Here is a 24579-nt window from a genome sequence, read left to right on the forward strand (position 1 = left end):
ATCCATGCTGACTTTGTCCAATGATTTCACCACTTTCCAAATGTGCTGCTATCCCATCTTTAATAACTGACTAGCAGTTTCCCCACTACCGATGTTTAGACTAACTGGTCTGTAATTCCCCGTTTTCTCTCTCCCTCCCTTTTTAAAAAAGTGGGGTTACATTAGCTACCCTCCAATCCTCAGGAACTACTCCAGAATCTAAAGAGTTTTGAAAAATTATCACTGATGCATCCACTATTTCTGGGGCTACTTCCTTAAGTACTGTGGGATGCAGCCTATCTGGCCCTGGGGATTTATCGACCTTTAATCCATTCAATTTACCTAACACCACTTCCCGGCTAACCTGGATTTCACTCAGTTCCTCCATCTCATTTGACCCGCAGTACCCTGCTATTTCCGGCAGATTATTTATGTCTTCCTTAGCGAAGACGGAACCAAAGTAGCTATTCAATTGGTCTACCATGTCCTTGTTCCCCATGATCAATTCACCTGTTTCTGATTGCAAGGGACCTACATTTGTTTTAACTAATCTCTTTCTCTTCACATATCTATATAAACTTTTGCTGTCAGATGAAGGCCAATGTACTGAAAGTCTTCTTGACCCCCTATCTACTCAATATGCCACTGTCAGGGAAGTATATACCTGGACTCCTAGATCCCTCTGCTTTACAGCACTCCTCACAAAATGCAACACCTCTCACTTATCTGTATTAGGCTTCATTAACCATTCCACAGCTCATTTGCCCAGCTAATCAAGATCCTGCTGTAATTTTTCATAACCATCTTTGCTAACATCTCCAAGTTTGCGGATGGCACAGCACTGGGTAGCAGTGTGAGCTGCGAGGAGGATGCGATGAGGCTGCAGGGTGACTTGGATAGGTTGGGTGAGTGGGCTAAATTTTCCATGACATGATTCAAATTACGTGGCCACCGGGAAGGGTATTAATGACGGGCATCTGGGACTAGCTTAGTTGGACGTCAATTGCTTGTCAATTTAATTGCCCACCTGTGAAACAAATGAAGATGTCTGATTTCTCTGAGGAGATTATATTTGTTTCCTCAACTTTTTTTCTGTTTGTCAATTTCACAAAGGACTTGTAAGTAGATCTCAACTTCCTAATCAAAATTTTGTTATAACTAATTGGGCCTGCATAATACAAATAGTATTTATTAACTCATCGATCATGTTATATATAATTCCGTGTATCAGCAGAATTACCTGTGTTATTCAATGACTAAAAGCTGGTCAGTGAGTCACAGATGCTGGGAAAATGTAAAAAATATATTAACAACAAATGTGAATACAAGCATTTCCTTTCAATTTGTCATAATTGTACTGTTTCTCATTATTGCCACATTTCAGTGGATCGATGTTTATTCTATTGCATCCTTGCTTAAAACTGTTTTGTTCCACCAGGAGTACAGTGGTGTGCCCAATAATTGATGTGATTAGTGATGACACATTTGAGTACATGGCGGGTTCAGATATGACTTATGGTGGATTTAATTGGAAACTGAACTTCCGTTGGTATCCTGTACCTCAACGAGAGATGGATCGAAGGAAAGGTGACCGAACAATACCAGTAAGGTACAAAAATAACAAAACCACTTCTTTAGTTGTATATAAAGTGCTGGAAAAGAGATTGGTCCATTCAAACTAAAGTAATAAATGAACCATTTACTATTTCCGAAAACTGCAGTTAATAATACTGTACATTAATTTAAGCAATGCATTTTTTAATCATTTATGCCTTTGATGGCAATTCATCCACAGGAGCCAGGGTCCAAATCTAGTTTTCTTTTGAAGCTTTGTTTTTAGTTCTTGAGTTGGTACTATATCTGAGAAGGATACATTAAACTTTTATAAAATCTGACCAGAACGAGAGAGGGGAAGATTTAATAGGAACCCAGTGGCAACCTTTTCACACACAGGGTAGGTGGTATATGGGATGAGCTGCCAGAGGAAGTTGTTGAGGCAGGTACATTTTAAAAGACAATTGGACAATACATGGACAGGGAAGGTTTAGAGCAATATGGGCCAAATACTGGCAAATGGGTTTAGATTAGATTGGACATCTTGGTTGCCATGGCAAGTTGGGCCAATGGGCATGTTTCCATGATATAAAACTCTGACTCTATTAACCCTCTAGATTCAGAATCATCTATCCCGGTAAAAAGATTGTTTTCTTTACCAATGCCTCTTATGATCTTGTACATCTTAATAAGATTATCCCTCGGCCTCCTTGGTGACAACCTATACATCCATTCCCTATAGCTCAAGTAATAAGATCTTATATCTTAATGACCACCATTCAGTGGCCTTGACATCCACTATCATGAAGTGCTTTGAGAGGCTGGTATTAAATGCAGCCAACCAAACAATCTTAATCCATTGCATTTTGCCTACTGTCACAATAGACCCATGGTTCTTGCCATCTCCCAGGCCCTACACTCGTGTCTGGAACACCTGGTTAAGAAAGACACTTTTTTTTCACCCAGAGAGTTGTGAATCTGTGGAATTTTCACCCAGAGAGTAGTGAATTTGTGGAATTCTCTGCCACAGAAGTTGAGGCCAATTCACTGGATGTTTTCAAGAGAGAGTTAGATATAGCTCTTAGGGCTAACAGAATCAAGGGATTATGGGGAAAAAGCAGGAACGGGTACTGATTTTGGATGATCAGCCATGGTCATATTGAATGGCAGTGCTGGCTTGAAGGGCTGAATGGCCTACTGCACCTATTTTCTATGTTTCCATGTTTCTACGCCTTTGTCAGATTCCTATTCATCAACTACAACTTTGCTTTCAATACCATTATTCCACCCAAGCTCATCTCCAAACTTGTGAAACTTGGAGTCAGCACTTACCTCTGCAATTGGATCCTCAACTTCTTGACCAACAGATTACAATCAGTGAGGAGAGGTAACAAATCATCCTTTACGATCAATCCTCAACACTGGTGCCATGCAAGACTGCTTTCTCAGCCCCTTTCTATACTCCTGAAACACTCATGACTCTGCAGCCAAATACCAATCCAACTCAATTTACAAAGTCGTAGGCGACACCACCTTAATGGGCCGGATATCAAATAATGATCAGACGGAGTACAGGAAGGAGATTGAGAAACCCCGTAACCTGATGCCAAGAAAACTAATCCTCAATACCAAGAAGACCAAGGAGTTTGTGATTGACTTAAGGGAACAAAGCGGTACACTCACATTGATGGTGCCGAAGTAGAGATGGTTGAAAGTTTCAAGTTCTTCAAAATAAATATCACCAGCAATTTGTCCTGGACTAGCCATAGCATGGCATTGGCCAAGATAGCACAACAATTACTCTACTTTCTTATAAAGCTTGGGATGTGCATGGCCCCAACAGCCCTCACCAGCTTCTACAGATGCGCCATAGAAAGCATTTTATCACCATGCATAGTTTGGGAACAGCTCCATCCAAGACCGCAAGAAATTGTAGAGAGTTGTGGACGTAGCCTAGACCATCGCGCAAACCAAACACTCTTCCATTGATTCCATCCACACTTCACATTGCCTCGGCAAGACTACCAGCATAATCAAGGACCACTCACCCCAGTCACTCCCTCTTCTCTCCTCTTCCATCAGGGAAGAGATACAGAAGTTTGATAAAGGATTATTCCAGAGTCAGGGTAAGTTTCTTCCAGCTTTTAACAGGCAACTGAACCATCCTCTCGCCAACTAGAGCCCTGATCTCCCATCTACCTCATTGGAACATTTATTTAATCAGACTTTATCTTGCACTGAATGTCATCTCCTTGTCCTGTGGATGGCTCGATTGTAATAATTGAATAGTCTTTTCACTGACTGGATAACTCGTGGAAAAAAAAAGAGGCTTTTCACCTGACCTCGGTACACTTGACACTAATAAACTAAACTAGCCTGCAGGCCCTGATAACATTCTGGTGAATCTCTTGCTGAAGGAATTTTCAAACAGACATCTTTTTGTCTCCTGGGTAGACCCATTGTCTCTGCCTGTTCGTGCCCCACCAAACTCATCTCCACATACCTTGACTCCATCCTATCCCCCTTGGTCAAATCCCTTCCTACCTATGTTCAAGACACCTCAGACGTTTTCCTCTTTTTGTCTCCTGTTCTCTTCTACTTCAAATATTCTTTGCCAAGATGGCAATCAATGGCCATTGAGTGCTCTTGAGTACCTTTTTACATAATCCATCTTTCTGAAGTCTTGACTTTTCTGATTTTCTGACTGATTTCCTAACTGTCATCGGTGACGGTCACCCATCACCATAGCCATTTTTTTCCTTTTATCTTACCCTTTATTCAATAATCATGCTTACATTTTAAGAGGAATGGGGATGGTGGGGGGGATCACTGGGTGGTGGAGTTGCTGGTTGGCAATGGGTTAGCTGATGTGTTAGATGAACACTGATGAGGAATTAAATATCTAACTATATTGTACAGCTCGGTTAACCTTTTGACATGCTTGTTGAGGCATTACTGAAGTTACAGAATCTTGCATTCTTTCATGCACATTTGGATGCAACAATTTAAAATATAGAAGTGGTTATAATTGTAATAGGTGGTTTAAAAAAAAAAAAACCTTTAATGGGTTGCAGAAAAACCATGGTGTAACAATGAAAGGATAAATCAAATTAAAATGGGATTTATTCCAATAGAGGGAACAATAAAACAATGGAGGAAAAATGAAAAGCAATGATGTGCATATATTGAAAATGTCTGACTAACAAAATAATATTTAAAAGTTGTAGATGCAAATTTGTTAAAGTTTGCAGATGTACTGATAATGAAGGCACCATCTGTGACAATGGAAGCAATGTTCACAGTTGCATAACTTAGCAGCAGTCACTGATCAAGCACATCTCCATGGGCTCTGCTATTTGTGGCCTTCGTTAACAATCAAATGAAATCACTCCACTGAATTTGGACTACTATTATGGAATAAACCTGTGGAAAAATGTTGAGTCGATTATCTCTGCGTTTTTAATGCTGATTTCAGCCATTATTGCAGTTTACTAAAAGTTCATTTTACTTATGCATTGCATTTCACTAGGCATAGATATTTTGAAAATAACCTATTTTAAATCTGTTGGTTCAGCTTGTGCTTTAATTCTGTGCATGTTCCAAATGCAATGTATCATTGTGTCCAATTTTTTGAAAGTTTAAATTCCTGCATATGTTTGGATATTCAGTCCCAATGACATCATAATCTAGGATTTCAGAATGTGGGAAGGTTTCACCACAAAACATTAGATCTTTGCAGGGAACGTTTATTGGAATGCCAGAAATCATTCTAATTTCACTGCTGATTGCAATTTCTGATCTGGTGTATGACTAAGAAGGTTCCTTAAGGCTTCAATAGATCAAACATTTCTGTTGGAGTCAAAGGCATGAATTATGACGTAGCATTCAGATTTGGAAGGACATAAGTTGTTTTGGCCAAAACAAAAAGATGGTTGTACATTAAAAGAAATAAATTGCTTACAATTTTGCCATTTCAGTGTCTCAAAACATGCAGAAAATGTTTGCATTATTTTCAACAAAAAATATCTTTGGCAATTATAAGTTGTCTTAGCTGTAATTTTTTTTTAAAACCATTTCATTTTTTAGAACGCCCACCATGGCAGGAGGACTTTTTTCAATAGACAGAGATTACTTTGAGTTAATAGGAACGTATGATGCAGGCATGGATATATGGGGAGGAGAAAACCTAGAGATATCTTTCAGAGTAAGTATTTGATCATTTATTTTGGGGGGGAGCATTATTCATACCTAATATAATATATCTAAAGTTCAGTGTTTTAGGGATTTGCATTCTTTATTAATATTATAAAGTGCTAAGTAGATATATTTGTAATAATTTATTTTTGGATATTTAAAGAGAAGGATGATTATTCAGAGTTTCTCATTTACTTATTACAATCTGCAGTCACTTGGTCCATGTCAACTCTGGCTGATCAATCCACTATATTCCATTCTCCTTTCTCTTATTTTCTGCAGCTTTGCAAGTTATTTTTTCTCATACAGTACATTCAGGAAGTATTCAGACCCCTTCACTTTTTCCACATTTAGTTACGTTACAGCCTTATTTAAAAATGGATTAAATCATTTTTTTATCATCAATCTACACACAATACCCCAGAATGAAGAAGCGAAAACAGGTGTTTACAAAATTTTCCAGAGTAATTAAAAATAAATAACTGAAATATCACATTTACATATTCAGACCCATTGCTGTGACACTCAAAAATGAACTTGGGTTCATCCTGTTTCCATTGATTATCCTGGAGATGTTTCTACAACTTGATTGGAGTCCACCAGCGGTAAATTAAATTGATTGGCATGAGTTGGAAAGGCAGACACCTATCTCTATAAGGTCCCACAGTTGACAGTGTATGTCAGAGAAAACACCAAGCCATGAAGACAAAGAAATTGTCCGTAGACCTCCGAGACAGGATTGTGTTGAGACACAGATCTGGGGAAGGATATAAAACAATTTCTGCAGCATTGCAGGTCCCGAAGAGCACAGTGGCCTCAGTCATTCTTAAATGGAATAACCCGCCCGGCCAAGCTGTGCAATCGAGGGGGAAGGGCCTTGGTCAGGGAGGTGACCAAGAACTCGATGGTCACTCTGACAGAGCTCCAGAGTTCCTCTGTGGAGATGGGAAAACCTTCCAGAAGGACAACTATATCTGCAGCACTCCACCAATCAGGCCTTTATGGTAGAGTGGCCAGACGGAAGCCACTCCTCAGTAAAAGGCACATGACAGCCTGCTTGGAGTTTGCCAAAAGGCACCTAAAGGACTCTCAGACCATGAGAAACAAGATTCTCTGATCTGATCTAATGAAACCAAGATTGAATTCTGGCCTAAATGCCAAGCGTCACGTCTGGAGGAACTGGGAGACTAATCAGGATTGAGGGAAAGATGAACAGAGCAAAGTACAGAGAGATCTTTGATGAAAACCTGCTCCAGAGCGTTCTGGACCTCAGACTGGGGTGGAGGTTCACCTTCCAACAGGACAATGACCCTAAGCACACAGCTAGGACAATGCAGGAGTGGCTTTGTGACAAGTCTGTGAATGTCTTTGAGTGGCCCAGCCAGAGCCCGGACTTGAACCTGATCGAACATCTCTGGAGGGATCTGAAAATAGCTATGCAACGACACTCCCCATCCAACTTGACAGATTGAGAGGATCTGCAGAGAAGAATGGGAGAAATTACCCAAATACAGATTTGCCAAGCTTTAGGTGTCATACCCAAGAAGACTTGAGCCTGTAATCGCTGCCAAAGATGGGAGTAAAGGGTCTGAATACTTATGTAAATGTGAAATGTTATTTATTTTTAATTTGGGACGATCAGGGACGATTGGGGACGATCAGCCATGATCGCAATGAATGGTGGTACTGGCTCGAAGGGCCAAATGGCCTCCTCCTGCACCTATTTTCTATGTTTCTAATTTGTAAAAAATTTCGAAACACCTGTTATTGCTTTTTTATTATGGGGTTATTGTGTGTCGATTGGTGATTTACAAAAAAAAATTAATACATTTTAGAATAAAGCTGTAAATTTTGTAAAGCAAATGTAACAAAATGTGGAAAAAGTGAAGGGGTCTGAATACTTTCTAAATGCACTGTAGGACAGCAGGGTTCATTAAGATTCCATTGACACAAGGTACACAAAAGGAACATTCACACCAGTCATGACTGTATCTTTGCCTTTGCACTATCTATTCTACTGGAGTTTGACGATTGTATTTATATATAATCAATCTGATCTGGAGATAGCACACAAAACGAAACTTTTCCCTGTTCTTCAGCCGGCCTACCCTTTACATCTTTAGAATGCAGCAGAAAAGAGAAGCACCTGTGGGAAATGCATGCAATCACAGGATGAGTGCACATTCTGCATGCAGACGCACCTGAACTGTCCGCATGGAGAAAGCACCATACTACCACATGCTATCATATTGTCCTGCTGTGTCACATTTGAAAGAACTTGCTCCCCACCGCAATTTGTCATTTCTTCTTGGATATTGCTCAATGGCAGTGCTCCTGTTTCGGAGATCATAGTTAGTACAATCAGGCCATGTATCAGAAATTTGAATCGCATTATTTATATTGGTACCTTTGTGCATAACTGACTTAATGCTTCACTGTTAGATTTGTTATGATTTAAATTAGAGATTAACACCTGTTATAAATTTCTGCCTAGGAATAAATTATCATTTGCTGCATTCTGAGAAGTACAATGACGTGTTGATGATCTAGTCAACATTTATTCTGCTACCTTCTTAAACTGTTAATGATGTTTAAAGGGCATTTGGGAGGGGGCAGGAGTGTATGTTTAAATTTATTCTTGGAGTCAAATGAGTTTAGTTTACGTTGAATGGCAATCAATTTTAAGCACTGAGGATTTAATTTTAGTTAATGGCTAACTTTGGATTTTTGACTTGCTTTGGAAACCTAAAGCACATTCTGCTAACTGCTCAACTTTCAGAACAGTAAATACATTGTTCATGATGAGAACGTCTTGAATATTTAAATGATGAATCTGCAAACAAATCTAGTTATATTACTTAATGATCATATTTAATTAATATTTTAGCATCATGATGTAACTTATACAAAGATGGTTATGACATGCTATCACTGCAAACCAGGACAATTTTGTAATGTAAGTATTAACATGCAAAATTGTCCTGGTTTGCAATGATGTGTCATAACCATCTTTGTGTCTGTTACATCATGAAGCAAAAATATTAATTCAATGCGTAAAAATATAATATTACATTTTAATTCAATTTTAAAACCTTGGGCAACTTTAAAGTTTGTGAATACTTGTCTCAAAAAAAGGATATCACAAAGTTACGCGAGGTGCTTCATAAATGCACATTATATCTTCTAGATCTGGCAATGTGGTGGTACTTTGGAGATAGTTACTTGTTCACATGTAGGCCATGTATTTCGTAAAGCTACTCCTTACACTTTTCCTGGAGGCACTGGTCAGATAATAAACAAGAATAATAGAAGGCTCGCAGAGGTCTGGATGGATGACTTCAAAAGTTTTTTCTATATTATTTCTCCTGGTAAGTATAGAAAATATCCACCTCCTTGAATGTATTTTGTATCATTTTTTAGTCAAGAGAATATACTTTGAGCACATCACATAAGATCACAATGTCTTGTAGAACAACAATCTAACGTCCCAAGTTATATATACTCTTATTTCCTGGCTGATGAAGGCCAGCATGGCAAAAGCTGCCTTCACCATCCTATCTACCTATGAAGCCATTTTCAGGCTACTCTGTACTTGTACTCTGAGATCTCTTGGCTCCGCAGCCCTCCCCAGGATCCTGCCATTCACTGAAGGTCTTGCCCTGATTGGACTTCCGAAAATGCAACATCTCTCCATCATCTGAATAAACTCCAATTTGGCCTATTTGTCCAGCTGATCAAGATCCAATTGTAAACCTTGATAACCACCTGTCTATAATACCACCGGTTTTAGTGGTGTCTGCAAACATACTAATCTTGTCTCGTATATTCTCAAGCAAATTGTTGATGTTGATAACAACAGCAATGGTCCCAGCACCAACCTCTGAGGCACACCACTCGTCACAGGGCTCCAACCCAAGATACAACTTTGCACTGCAACCCTCTGCTTTCTCTTCCATCGTGAATATTTTGAATTCAGTTAGCTATCTCCCCATGGATCCCATGTGATCTAACCTTCTTGCGCAACCTTATCAAAGGCCTTGCTAAAGACCATGTCTATGAGCCTGCCTTCATCAACCCTCTTGGTTACTTAAAAAAACTCAAATTTGTGAGACACGGTCTCCCATGATTTTAAAGACAATCGAAAGTTAGTTTGGAACACAAGATGATTTGGAATTAATTAATTTAAATGTCGCTATGCTACATAGTCCTCAGGCATCTCCATTGAAATCGATACAGTTTCAGGCATAGGATCCACTAGCCCTACCCAAGAATGGTGTGGAATCCCAAGCGTACTGAACTGTGCCATGAGACTCCGTGTGGAGTCCCATGAGAGATGTAATGTCGTCTCAGACCACTTGCACAACTACAAAGCTCTGACATTTACTGAAGTTCAGCAGCTGATTGCCAGTGTGACTTCAGCCAATAAGACTTTGCCCACTAGATGAGACGCAAAACTGTAGCACAAAATGCTGTAGGGTCTATTACCCTTTTACAGTAAGCATAGATTTGTGCATAATTCTAAATTTGTGCAATATAATCCAGCCTGCAATTGTGTTTCAATTATAATTAATAATAATTGCCAAAAGATACCTTAAATTTCTTGAAATCCGGAGGAAACACAGCAAGTGCTGGAAACACGCAGCAGGGTGAAAGTATTTGTGGAGATGAGTTAACAAATTTGGTACAATTGTCTTTAACTTAATCAACATTAATTTTTTTTTTCATGATTTATTGTGATATGGTTTTAATTCAATAGGTGTTACGAAGGTTGAATATGGAGACGTAGCAGCACGCAAAGCTTTGAGACAAAAGCTGTCATGTAAACCTTTCTCTTGGTTCCTGGAAAACGTTTATCCTGACTCCCATATTCCACGGCATTATTTCTCCCTGGGAGAGGTACAATTTTCAGCAATTCTGAAGATGATTTTAATTTTATCAACGATATAATTTGAGACAAAATAGCTGCTGCTTCACAGAGCTGTCACTATTTTCAATTCATTTGTTTGAAGTTATTACATTTTTGTCTATCGTGTGTCGTCATTGAATGTTGGTCTTGTTGATTTGATCACAAGTGCACGCTGACGTCATTTGTGTGTGACGATGCTTTTTGTAGGAATAACCAGGTTGAAAATCAATCTCCTCTTGCAAACACGTGGTCTGAATCTGCTGAGAGACCCCTGCTGCTGTTATGCTGACCGCAGGTTGAATTTGGACTCTGTAATTTCCCAGCATTGCGATTATAAATTTGGGTGTTGATTATGTGCCGCGCTAGAATTGTGTACTCCTGGCATTTAACTGGGGCTCTCTGTGGTTAATCCACAAAATTCGCAAAAGCAAAATAATTTTCTTGTGTAATTAACCATATAACAAACCATATAACAATTATAGCACGGAAACAGGCCATCTCGGCCGTTCTAGTCCGTGCCAAACACTTATTCTCCACCTGGCCCCATCTACCTGCACTCAGACCATAACCCTCCATTCCTTTCCCGTCCATATACCTATCCAATTTATTTTTAAATGATAAAATCGAACCTGCCTCCACCACTTCCACTGGAAGCTCATTCCACACAGCTACCACTCTCTGAGTAAAGAAGTTCCTCCTCATGTTACCCCTAAACTTCTGTCCCTTAATTCTCAAATCATGTCCTCTTGTTTGAATCTTCCCTACTCTCAATGGAAAAAGCTTATCCACGTCAACTGTCTATCCCTCTCATCATTTTAGAGACCTCTATCAAGTCCCCCCTTAACCTTCTGCGCTCCAAAGAATAAAGACCTAACTTGTTCAACCTTTCTCTGTAACTTAGTTGCTGAACCCCAGGCAATATTCTAGTAAATCTCCTCTGTACTCTCTCTATTTTGTTGACATCTTTCCTATAATTAGGCGACCAAAATTGTACACCATACTGCAGAATTGGCCTCACCAATGCCTTGTACAATTTTAACATTGCATCCCAACTTCTATACTCAATGCTCTGATTTATAAAGGCCAGCACACCAAAAGCTTTCTTTACCACCCTATGTCCATGAGATTCCACCTTCAGGGAACTATGCACAGTTATTCCTAGATCCCTCTGTTCAACTGCATTCCTCAATTCGCTACCATTTACCATGTACGTCCTATTTTGATTTGTCTTGCCAAGATGTAGCACCTCACACTTATCAGCATTAAACTCCATCTGCCATCTTTCAGCCCCCTCTTCCAAATGGCCTAAATCTCTCTGTAGACTTCATTAACCACACCACCACCTATCATACTTACTAATTCAATTTACCACACCATCATCCAGATCATTGATGTATATGACACCTTTAACAAATGCCGGTTATTATTCTAATATCTTGACACTAAAAGTTAAACATCATTGTTATTTCAATTGGATTTCTATTGTCTTTTACACTTGTAAAACTTCATGAGTAAATTGTCCCTCTGATACCATAACTGGCAGGTGTGACTTGAACCATCCGAAACTTGTGCTTTGTTTTTCTCCTTCTAAATTTATCTGCCTCTCCACTTCCCTTGTTTAAAAAAAATTCCTTTGATTAAGCTTTTGATCACCCAAAAATATTTGACCCTTGTATCTTGGTCTATTTTTTTGTGTACGTTATTAAATTTTTGTGAAACAGCTTGAAAATACTGTTTAAAGTATTATGTTAACACAAATTGTTTATAATGATGAAAGCATGGTCAGATAGGTATAAACAAAATAGAGTGATATGTTGGCTAATGGTCTATTCTGTACAAATCCTTTTTCCAAATCTGCCTCTTCAATCTGGCAATCCAAACCAGAGGAGATTTTGCAAATTTCCATTCAACATTTAAGCCCATGATAATAGGCTTTCAAAAAGCACTCGCGTGATTAACATAAAAATATGAAACATGAAATCAGAATTTTGTTTGAGGTGCAGTTGCCATTAAACGACTCAAAACTCCTGGGAAGTAGAAGAGATGATATTTTATCGTTACACAGAGTAATTATAATATCAGAACATTTAAAATATTGAAGGTGGGCCTGTATGTCCACGGATGTTTGCATTTCATCTCGAGCCCCTCAATTCTAATTCAGTCTTCGTCCCTATTTAATTTAATGTTCTTCTTTTACAGGCAACTTTCTAATTTCCACTTCAATAATTTTGTCTGACCTAATAACTATGCTTAATGTATGGCATTTTCACTGGATCCATGTTGAATAGATTCTTTCCAGTTTTCCTTTGTCTTTAGAGATATTCTTTGGTTTCCGTTCTATGTAGTACAACTAATTAACCAACAGAACATTTCATTCTTTTGACTTTCAAGACTTTCCTCAGTATAGATGCCATGAGTTGCAGCCTATTTTCTGGTCCAGCTATTAGACCCTGATTTTTGAAGCATCTTTAAGAAGCCCATATTCTTTCTTGTATCATACATATGCATTTTGCTGAAGATAGACCTCAAAAGCTGGAGTAATCCAGTGGGTCAAACAGCATCTCTGGAGAAAAGGAATAGGTGACGTTTCAGGTTGAGACCCTTCTTCATGTCTCGACCATGTCACCTATTCCTTTTCTCCAGAGATGCTGTCTAACCTGCTGAGTAATTCCAACTTTTTGTTTCTATATTCGGTTTAAACTAGCATCCGCTGTTCTTTCCTACACACTATTTTGCTGTGATGTTCATTGCTCCATGAGCTATCCTACAATGGGATGCAGTTTTGCATGCAATTACTCGGGAGTGAGGGCGGCATGGTGGTGCAGCAGTTGAGTTGCTGCCTTTCAGCGCTTGGAGCGCTGGAGACCCGGGTTTGATCCTGACTCTACGTGCTGTCTGGAGAAGTTTGTACCTTTTCCCGTGACCACGTGGGTTTCCTCACAAATCTTCGGTTTCCTCCCACTGGAGGTTTGTGGGTTGATTGGCTTGGTGTAAGTGTAAATTGTCCCTAGTGTGTAGGATAGTGTTAATGTTTGGGGATCACTGGTTGGTGCGGACTCATTGGGCCGAAGGGCCTGTTTCAACGCTATTTCTTTAAACTAAACTAATCAGAATCTAATACAGATTCAGAAGGATAATTAAAGGTTCCAATGCAGATTATTTGCTCTATTAAGCACTAATCAAAAGTTTTTTCCCTGCTTTTGAATTAATTTATGTTAAGACAATAATATTTCAATAACGCATAATTGATATGCATTGTGAAATTTCCTTGTTACATTAATTTTATCCATGAAAATTCCAATCCTTCATACTTTCTAAGATTAATTTTTTTCCAAAACATTTTTTATATGCAGTAAATGAGAAATGCAGTGTATATCAGGAAATTTCCATTTCAATCGTAGTTTGTCTTAATGCAAGATGTTTAACAGCAAATTAATGGCCTTTTTGGATGTTAATTTCTCTATCATTTATCAGAATGCCCTATGATAAAATTGCAACTTTAAAATGAGTCAAATTTATTGCAAGATAAAGATAGTGGAACATATGATTTAAGTTATTCATAAAACTCTTATCTTATTTTTACTTATAAATAATAGGAATGAGAAATAACACGCAAACTCCTTTAAAGGACAGGTCTTAGTTAGAATATTGCAGACAGTACAGATAACATTGTAGGAAAAAATATATTGCATAAGTGAGAATGCAGAGGAGATGCTGGGTGATGTTAGGAGGATTTTGCTGTAAGACTTAATGGTCCTAACTTGAAATTTGCCTCCAACTGCTGAGTTCTTCCTGCAGTTTATTCTTTTTATGCTCGCTGGCATTGCTTTGACTGAAGTAGGGGAGGAAGGCTGAGTGTCCACTGTTGTTGCCATGTTTCTGATTTTTATGTTGCTTAAAATGGTGGAAGCAGAATTTTAAATTGAAATTTAAAATTTGCGACCACTATTATAGGAATCTTTCTATTTCCTCAGTGGTTTGCATATATTAATGTTTTCTCTCGTACTTCTATATTTTTTGCTGCCCTCGTATGAAGATATTGGTTCCTTCCTGCAATTTAGTTATATGAACTTCTTATATCCACACATTCATCTCCTCCCGCCTAGATTACTGCAACTCCCTTTACAATGGCATCAGTCAATCTTCCCTGTCCCGCCTGCAACTGGTCCAAATCGCCGCAGCGAGACTCCTGACGGGCACCCGAAAAAGGGGCCACATCACCTCGATCCTGGCCTCTCTCCACTGGCTCCCTGTGCGGTTCCGTATAAACTTCAAGATCCTCCTCCATGTCTACAAAGCCCTCAATGGGCTTGCCCCCACCTACATAAAAAGTCTTCTCACCCACCACTCCACCTCCAGGCCCCTCAGATCGGCCGACTTGGGGTTGCTGAATATCCCACGGTCTAGGCATAGGTTCAGGGGCAATCGCGCCTTTGCGGTTGCAGCCCCTAAACTGTGGAGCAGCATCCCCTTTCCCATCAGAACTACCCCCTCCATCGACTCTTTTAAGTCGAGACTGAAGACCTATCTATATTCCCAAGCCTTTCCTGACGTTCTCTGAGTGAGGGCTACATGTATATATGTATGTAGTTTGTTTTGTTGTGCTATTCTTATAACAAATGTAAAGCACTTTGGCCAATGAGAATTGTTTTTTAAATGTGCTATATAAATAAATGTGACTTGACTTGACTTATAGTTTTAACCAAATTAGTATTTCTCATGTTTGTATCAAAATCAGCAATTTTGAAAGATTTTTGGGAGTTTAATTTTCATGGTTCTACTTGATCAATTCCTTAATCTTGTCATCACTCAGTTGATGTGTAATAATCAGTAACAGAAAGCCAAATAGTTTGGTAATTGTACTCTGCAGCAATGGCCCATCTCCCTGGTGAAAATACATTAATAGAAATAGAGCAAATATCAAGCTTGGGGCTTGTATTGCTGCATTCAGTAGTTGATTGAGTTACTGAGTAAAGACTCTAAAGATGAATATGTTTTCAAATATGTCTTGGCTGGTTAACTAATCTATTTTATTTACCTTGTATTTTAGATTAGAAATGTAGAGACAAATCAATGTCTAGATAATATGGCAAGAAAGGAAAATGAAAAAGTGGGAATATTTAACTGTCATGGTATGGGAGGCAATCAGGTGAGCTGCAGTTTGTTTATTTCCGATTTTCTCTGTTTTCCACAAGTGATAACGTCAGAACCGTGTGTGCTGATTTTGAATATTTCCAGTTTGCATTCGTTCTACTGTATGTTGCACTATTATACAATACTCAACTGTCTTAGTTCTGCCTCTGTGGGTTACTTTGACAGAACAGCAAGTTTATTTGATGAATTTGTATGTATGTTCTTGACTTCAGACCAAATTTCAAAGACTGAATTGATCTACGTTCATGTGATTGTAAGCTTTTGATATTAATTTGTGGTTATTTTATTTGCAAGGAAATTCTGGGCTCCAGCTGCCATTTAAATCAAAATAGATATTTCACGAGCACCCTGATAGTTGGCATTGTGCATAAGGCAGATATCTGTGATTTATGTATCTGCTGCTGATAGTTGGCTGAACTAAGAAGTTATTTCCGCTTTCACTAGTTTTAGGGGGCATTTAGAGAAATAAGTGTGTTGTAGTTTTAAAAAACAGAATTTATGGGAAAAGAAATGTAGATAAGTTAAAATATATTTTAATTTCAATAGTAATTTTTAAGGAATAGAATTACAGTCTACAAGCCAATAAAATATAAATTGTTATTGGAAATGATAACTGAAAAATGTATTTAGAATATGCCTCTAGTTTTAATGGTACAGGTGCACAACCTTTTATCCGAAAGCCTTGGGACCAGACATTTTTCGTAATTCGGAATTATTCGGCTTTCGGATTGGAAGATTTTTAGCGTAGATTTTAACGGCTGGCTCAGTGGTAGAGTGCTCGGCTCATATCCGCAAGGTCGCGAATTTGCGCCTCGATCCCGGCAGTTACTCGATCGCGAGTTTGAGTCTTCAATGTAGTTTTTTCTTGCAGAATAGGAGAGAATAGGGAGGGATAGGCTGGGATCGTTCTCTGCGAGATAATCTTAGTGCAGGAGACAAGTATAGGAGAGGTGTACTGACTGTGTGGGCAGAACTTTGGAAGTGATTGCCCACCATTCTCAAAAGCCGCTGTGTCTCCCTGTCCCTCCAACTCCAGAGGAATCCTCTCCCCGATGGGCCGCTATGGCGACAAGTGGCAGTTCGCCCACAGCCCGAGCTGCGCCACCCCAAGAACAAGACGTACCTTGCACACCATCAGCTTCTGCCCCTCTGGAGTTGGAGCGGGGCTGGGCTGGAGTTGCTGATCTGGGATCTCCGTGCTTGTAGTGGGCCTGGGGTTCGGAGTCCCGATGAGGGGGCGCAGCTCGGGCTGTGGGCGAACTGCCACTTGTCGCCATAGCGGCCCATCGGGGGGAGCGGCTTCTGGTGGTCCTGACGTCTTCGGCCACCCCCCTGTACAGGAACTGAGACTGGGAACTGTACCGCCCTTGCAGGTGAGCAGGAGAGTGGGGTTGTTTGCGGTTGCAGAGGGAGGGGGCAAGGGCGGTACAGTTCCCAGTCTCAACTCCTGTCCAGGGGGGTGGCCGGAGACATCAGGACCAACAGGAACCCACTCCCCGATGGGCCGCTCCAGCGATAAGTGGCAGTTCGCCCACAGCCCGAGCTGCGCCCCCTCATTCGCAACCCGGGTTCCTCTGGAGTTGGAGCGGGGCTGGGCTAGAGTTGCTGTTGGCTGTGAGTCTCCGGGATCTCCGTGCTTGCGGTCGGTGTCCCGTTGGTCCTGACGTCTCCGGCCACCCCCCTGGACAGGAGCTGAGACTGTGAACTGTACCGCCCTTGCCCCCTCCCTCTGCAACTGCAAACAACCCCACTCTCCTGCTCACCTGCAAGGGCGGTACAGTTCCCAGTCTCAACTCCTGTACAGGGGGGTGGCCGGAGACGTCACAGCCCGAGCTGCGCCCCCTCATCTGCAACCCCAAGAACAAGACGCACCTTGCGCACCATCAGCTTCTGTCCCTACGGGAAGCGTGTTCCTCTGGAGTTGGAATGGGGCTGGGCTGCTGCTGGCTGTGGGTCTCTGGGATCTCCGTGCTTGCAGTGGGCCTGGGGGTCGGTGTCCCGTTGGTCCTGACGTCTCCGGTGACTGGCATTGACGTGAAGACGCAAAGCCCCTGCGCTGGTGCAATGGGCGGGGAACTGGAGAGGGGAGGGAAGGGGTCACACACATGGCCGGGAAGCAGAGGGGTGTAGGTGGGGTGAAACTGAAGGGAGCGACAATCTGCTGCTGCCTGCCAGCTGAGTTAAAATGTTCCCACGCAAGACTCACGACACACTGTGTATCGTGAGTCTACCGTGGGAACTTTTTAACTCAGCGGGCAGGCAGCAGCAGATTGTCAATTATTAACCCTCCCGCGCCATATACCCTCACCTCTTTTATGAATGGGGATTTAGTTCCCCTTTCTTCGAGGACCGACCGGAGGTTCCGCTGTCACCTCTGCGGGCCGCACTCGGTAAACGTCTTCAAGGACCTTTCTTCAAGGACTGAAAAAATGTCCGCTATTCGGAGCTTTTCGTTATTTGGATCTTCGGATAAAAGGTTGTGCACCTGTACTAGCATTTGCAGGGTAGGAGAGTTGACGCTTGGAGCTCATTAAAGCTATTTGCTCAAGTTTGTGTTTTAATCACCTGTTTAGCTGCACATTTTTGCTTAATGGTAGCCTACATCTTAAAAATAAACCAACGAATAAATATGGGACAATATTTGGCAAATATTAAAATATTTTATTTTACACATGAATTATTATTTTTTTAACAAACTCATCCTGTTTTTTTTTAATTTTCCAGGTGTTTTCTTACACTGCAAACAAAGAAATTAGAACAGATGATTTGTGCCTAGATGTGTCCAAACTTCATGGCCCTATCATGATGCTGAAGTGTCACCATCTAAAAGGCAATCAGCTTTGGGAGCATGATGCTGTGGTAAGTATTGCCTTTATAAAAACATTAGCTTAAAATGTTCTATCCAAATAATGCTGGCTATAACACTGTTGGGCAGAAATCCTGGGGGGGGGGCTCGTCCCCTCCATGTTTTGAGAGGTGGGGGACAATCCCAACCATGTTTTGTAATATGGATTTTAAAATTCGGTAAAAACAATCTATTAAAAATCTCTGGTTTCCGCGAGACAGTGGGGGTGGGACTGATGATCGAGGGTGCTGATTGGATGAGAGAGACGTCGGTCAGAAGGCAGTGGGGGGGGGGGGGGGGTTATTCACCCCAGCGGTATGAACATTGACTTCTCCAATTTCAGGTAGTCCTTGCTTTCTCCCTCTTTCCCCTTCCCAGCTCTCCCACAGCCCACTGTCTATGCCTCTTCCTTTTTTCTTCCCCCCCCCCCCACCTCCACATCAGTCTGAAGAAGGGTCTCGACCCGAAACATCACCTATTCCTTTGCTCCATAAATGCTGTCTCACCCGCTGCGTTTCTCCTACGCTTTTCTCTACCTTCGATTTTTCCAGCATCTGCAGTTCCTTAAACACCATAAAACCTTATCGCTGCACTGAATTTCAATTAAATTTGTATGAGGATTGATCTATATAGTTCCGCTTGCACTATTATGGTCTGGTTACCTAATATAACCGATAATTTACTGTATTATTGATTGTATATTTATTTGTTGTGATGTTGCGTTAATGTGTTAAAAGCTGCAGCAACAATAATTTCACTGTTCTGTTCGCAATGCATATGATGATTAAACATTCTTGATTTGTCTTGTCCTTGACCCTCAACACTAGTACCCCTCAGGGTTATGCATTCAATTCCTTGCTGTACTCCCGCTACTCCCATGATAATGTGACCAAGTACAATGCCAACACGATCTTTAAATTTGTCAATGATACCACTGTTGATGACCAGATTAACAATAATGATGATGAGACAAAGTACAGGGAAGAGACTGAGAATTGTTGTTTCATGGTGTCTGGACAAAAATCTAGCCTTAATGCCAGTAAGACAAAAGAGTTAGTTGTTGACCTAAGGAAGAAAGAAGTGAGCACAACCCTGTCCTAATCAATGGAGCTGCTGTCGGGGTGGTTAATAGCTTCAGGATCCATTTCACCAACAAATCCACCAACTTTTTATTCTACTGACAGGATGATATGGCAACAGCTCTGTTCATGACCACCTAAACCTGCAGAGTGGTTGTCACAGCTCAGCCAATCACAGGCTCGACACTTCCTTCCATCCAATCCATCTTCATTATATGGTGCATCAAGAAGGCTGGAAGTATGCCTTCCACCCTGGCCATTCCCTTTTCTTTCTTCTTTCTGAAAGTTTGGAGATCCAGAGTTCAGAACAGCTTCTTCCCCCGTTGCTATATGATTCATGAACCTATCATCTCTTTTGCACCGATTTCCTGAAGGTGTTACATGTACTCTTATTCTTAATTTTATCTCATTCCATTATTTTACTTTAATATTTTGTTTTGCTTTTCTCAGCTAATGCACTACAATCTTGTACCATTCTGCTGTTTTGCATATTATTGTATTTATTGTTGTAATTATTACTGTATGTTTACTCAGCTTCATGTCATACAGCACAGAAACAGGCACTTCAGCCAAGTTTGCCATGCCGACCAAGGTGCCCCATCTACAGTAGTCCCACCTGCCCGTGTTTGGCCCATGCCCCCCTAAAGCTTTACTATTCAAGTACCTGTCCAAATGTCTTTCAAATGTTGTTATAGTTTCTGCCTCAACTACCTCCTACAGCAGCTCATTCCATATACCCACCACCCTTTGTGTGCAAAGTTGCCCCTCAGATTCCTATTAAATCTTTCCCCTCTTACCTTAAAAATACATGTGGTTCTTGATTCCCCTACTCTGGGTAAAATAGTACAGTACTTCTATAAGATCACCTCTCATATCCTCCTATGCCCCAAGGAACATAGTCCTAGCCTGTCCAACCTCTTCCTATGGCTCAGGTCCTCAAGCCCTGGCACCAACCTCCTAAATCTTCTCTGCATTCTTTCCAGCTTGACAACATCACACTGAATTTTGTTACACTCTGCAGTACATGACTAAACTAATCTGAACCTAGGATCAGGCTTGTTTGCATTTATGAAATCTGACTACACCACATGTTTTGCTTAAATGCTTTGTAAAGTAAGGGTTTTTTTGCATTAGAAATTTTTATGGGACCTTTTTCGTACAAAAATAATAGTACAATTTTTCTAATGTTTCAGAAACTATTCCTGATGCATGTGAACAGCAATCAGTGCTTGGATAAATCCACAGATGCAGACAGCCAAGTGCCCACCATGAAGGATTGCAATGGAAGCCGCTCACAACAGTGGATTTTGCGCAACGTCACACTCCCTGAGGTTTTCTGATTGGTCAGCTCTGAAGATTTAATGGGCTACCTCTGTGCACCTTACTGCTAGATCTGTACTTAAAATGAACTTTCATCTTAGCAGCGAATAGGTTCCTCCTCTGAGCATGTAGACTACTTGAAGGATATTGTGAATCTGCATTCCTTCTTTGCGGTTTGAAACTACAGACTTCGGAGAAACTGTGCGCACTGATGTTTACAATGTTTCTAACTGATTTAAAAAGGGGAAGGTGGGGCTGGCAAGATTGTTTAAATCTTAGTGAATGGACTTGCACTGCTCATTAAGTAAATATGATTTAATCAAGGAAGTGGTCCTGACACATCACCATTTTCCCGTAAGCAGCATATCATAGTAATTTAATTGCACAATTGTATTTGTATTTGTTTGAAAGTGTGGCATAGACCCCAGAAATGTTCATAAAATCACAAAATATCTTGGTTTATTTGTGGTGACCAATATTGCGTCTTATCAGTGCAAGAATACAATGAACATATATCAAACATACATTTAAATCACTTTTGTATAAATACAAAATCTATTTAACTGGGACAGAATTCATGGAAAAATGAATATTACAATTATGAGGAATTTAATTTTGTGTAGATTTTTATATCTCAATGAAGAATTAACCAGTTCTGATTTACAAATTGTGAACCTTCTGTTTTGTTTGCCATGGAATTGTTTCAGTTAATTCATTCGTAATGAGGGGAAATTGAAAATTAGAGGCCACATAGAGACGGGAAATTATAGAGATGTCTTTTTATTTTCTTCACATATGTTATTTCATTTAATTTTTTCCCCTTTTATAACTTCTTGTTCGGGTTCTGTAGGCTGTTAAATTTTGTTTTTGGCTCCTTCCTGACTTCTTCTCCTTGAATTATTCGAACTGCTGCTACGAACCAGTCGAGGATCATTTCATTAACCAGCTTCTGAAATACAGTGAATAAATGTTTCTGTATAGTTCGGCTTTGTATTCTTGATGAATAATGCATTTCCTCATAATGTTAGGAGTGTGTGTGGCCTAGCTTTATCGGATGTAGATTTTTTTCCCCCCCTTTTTATATATTTTGTTTTATAAACAATAAAATTCACTATATGTTCTCATCAGTGGGCTGGGCTGGTCTGGACTGCAGCTGGGTTTTTGCAGGATAAAATCTTCATTCCGTCCACAAAACAGTTCCTGCTACTCCACTATTTGCATAACTATACTAGATTCTGTGAAATACTGGTGATTGCTTTTTCCTAATAAAAGATTTGAAACTGATTTAATTGTGTTTTCTAACTACCCTTGTCAGACAGTAATAAATTATCCATTCAATACAATGCATTTCTTTCTCCATTTTATGCATTATAGACACTTTCCTGATGCAGGGTTGGAAGTGATGTGCCACAGGGATTGTTTGAACAAAGCTGGGCCTTTTGCTGTTCATCATTTATTTAAATTGTTTAAGAATTCAAGGCATAGTTTATATGTTTGCAGATGACAAAATAGGAGACATTATAGACAGTGAAGTAGGGTGTCAAAAATTACAGCAGATTTTTGATCATCTAGGTAAGTGGACGAAGGAGTAGCATATGGCGTTCAATTCAGATAAGTCGTAGTCTTGTATTTTGAAAAGTCAAACTAGAGTAAGACTTCTGTACAAAAGTGTACACAATCATGAGATGAATAAATCGGGTAGACCCACAGAGTCTCTTGCCCAGGATAGGGGAATCAAAAACTAGAGGACATAGGTTCAAGGTGAGTGGGGAAAGATTTAATAGGAACCTGAGGGGTATCTTTTTCATGCAAAGGGTGGTAGGTGTACGGTACGAGCTGCCGGAGGAGGTAGTTGCGGCAGGTACTATTGCAACGTTTAAGAAACATTTAGACTGGTACATGGATAGATCAGGTTTAGAGAGATGTGGACCAAATGCAGGCAGGTGGGACTAGTATAAATGGGACATGTTGGCCGGTGTGGGCAAGTTGGGCTGAAGGACCTGTTTCCACACTGTAAGACTCTATAGCTTGCATGAACAGTAGGACATTCAGGAATGTTGTGGAACAGAGGAACCTAGTATAAGTACATGCTTCCATGAAAATAGCAGCACAGGTAGACAGGTTGGAGAAGGAGCAGTTTGGAATGCTGGCCTTCATCAGTAAGGGCATTGAGTATAGGAGTTGGGACATTTTGTTGCAGTTGTACAAGCAGTGAGGCTGCAATTGGAGTATTGTGTTCAGTTTTGATTGCCCTACTGTAGGAAAAACATCTTAAGCTGGAAAGAGTACAAAGCAGATTTACAAGAATGGTGCCAGGACTTGAGGGTGTGAGTTGTATGGAGCGGCTGGATTATTCCTCTCCCTATAACTAAGGTTGACCTTGCCAAGTTATATAAAATCATGAATGGCACAGATAAGATGAATGTACACAGTCTTTTTCCCTGGGAAGGGGAAATTAAAACTAGAGGACTAGTTTTAATTTTGTTACTGTCCACAATTAGATTTAAGGGGTGAAGGGAAACAATTAAAAGGCTCCCAGGAGATCACTGCTTCACTGTGGTGCACATGGAATGAGCTGTTAGAGAAAGTGGTTGAACCAGATGCGATAGCGACATAAATGGAAAGGAAAGATTTAGAGGGGCATAGGCCTAATGCAGGTAAATGTGATTGGCTTAGATCGGTGTGTTGGCCGTCATGGACAAGTTGAGCTGAAGGGCCTTTTTCCGTGCTATATGAATAAACCTTTCAGTGGCAGTCAAAAGTTGACTTTTTTTTGTATATTCTCTTAAAGATTGACTGATGCAAAACCAGTGGCACAAGAAATTGCAGTCTGAAGAAGGGTCCTGAACCAATGCGTCGTCTGTCCATTTCCTTCATCTTCAACATGGTCAATAAAGATAATTGTTAACATTTCAACTGCCAACTGAATTACCCAACACTGCTTAGAAATTCAGGTGGGACTCATTGCAATATTTGAATTGTCTGTTGTACTAGTTTATTCCTTATTGTACCATTTAGGGTTAAGCAAAGAGAAAAGTGACATCAAGTAACTCAGAATTCAAATAGATTCTTGAGAAGGATGTCATTAATCCTGGAGAGGAATGATCCATTGAAACTGCATAATTCCAATGCCTGATTGTCATATTTCTATATACCCTATTTCTGACTGTAACTCTTGATCATATACCCTATTTCTAGTTCTACAGCAACTACTGCACAGGATAGAATTCTCAATATCACTACCTTGCAGAAAGAACTGTATTTTAACCAAGACTAATCTTATTCCAGAATAAAACAACATGATCAGCCTTGCAGTCATAAATACATAAGATCACTCTATTCACCCAGCTTTCTTTTCATTATAATTGTCTTTATGAATGAGAATATACACAACTTTCTCAATGATTCAATTGATTTTAGTACTGCCCCAAAAGGTTCTACTTTCATTCAACGTAAAGTTATTGCTGAAGCAATACTAAAACTTGGTCTTAATTTTCCTTCTCTGCTTGAATAGTAGTACAATTTATGCTCCAAATATATCTTCCACA

At 40.1% G+C, this 24579-nt stretch overlaps 1 protein-coding gene across 1 annotated transcript in view; it reads left to right on the forward strand.

The window, feature by feature from the left end:
• The window catches only part of galnt1 (UDP-N-acetyl-alpha-D-galactosamine:polypeptide N-acetylgalactosaminyltransferase 1), an 85186-nt gene extending 62871 nt beyond the window's left edge, over positions 1-22315 (forward strand). Inside the window, exons 6-12 of the mRNA XM_055657806.1 lie at positions 1418-1588; positions 5620-5737; positions 8915-9095; positions 10484-10623; positions 15684-15782; positions 18512-18646; positions 20905-22315. Coding sequence (XP_055513781.1) covers positions 1418-1588; positions 5620-5737; positions 8915-9095; positions 10484-10623; positions 15684-15782; positions 18512-18646; positions 20905-21051 — 991 coding nt within the window. The 3' untranslated portion in view covers positions 21052-22315. The remainder of the gene's footprint in view (positions 1-1417; positions 1589-5619; positions 5738-8914; positions 9096-10483; positions 10624-15683; positions 15783-18511; positions 18647-20904) is intronic.
• Positions 22316-24579: the final 2264 nt, after the last annotated feature.

The sequence above is a fragment of the Leucoraja erinacea genome, chromosome 2 (assembly GCF_028641065.1).
Source record: "Leucoraja erinacea ecotype New England chromosome 2, Leri_hhj_1, whole genome shotgun sequence".
In the NCBI taxonomy this organism is placed as follows: domain Eukaryota; kingdom Metazoa; phylum Chordata; class Chondrichthyes; order Rajiformes; family Rajidae; genus Leucoraja; species Leucoraja erinaceus.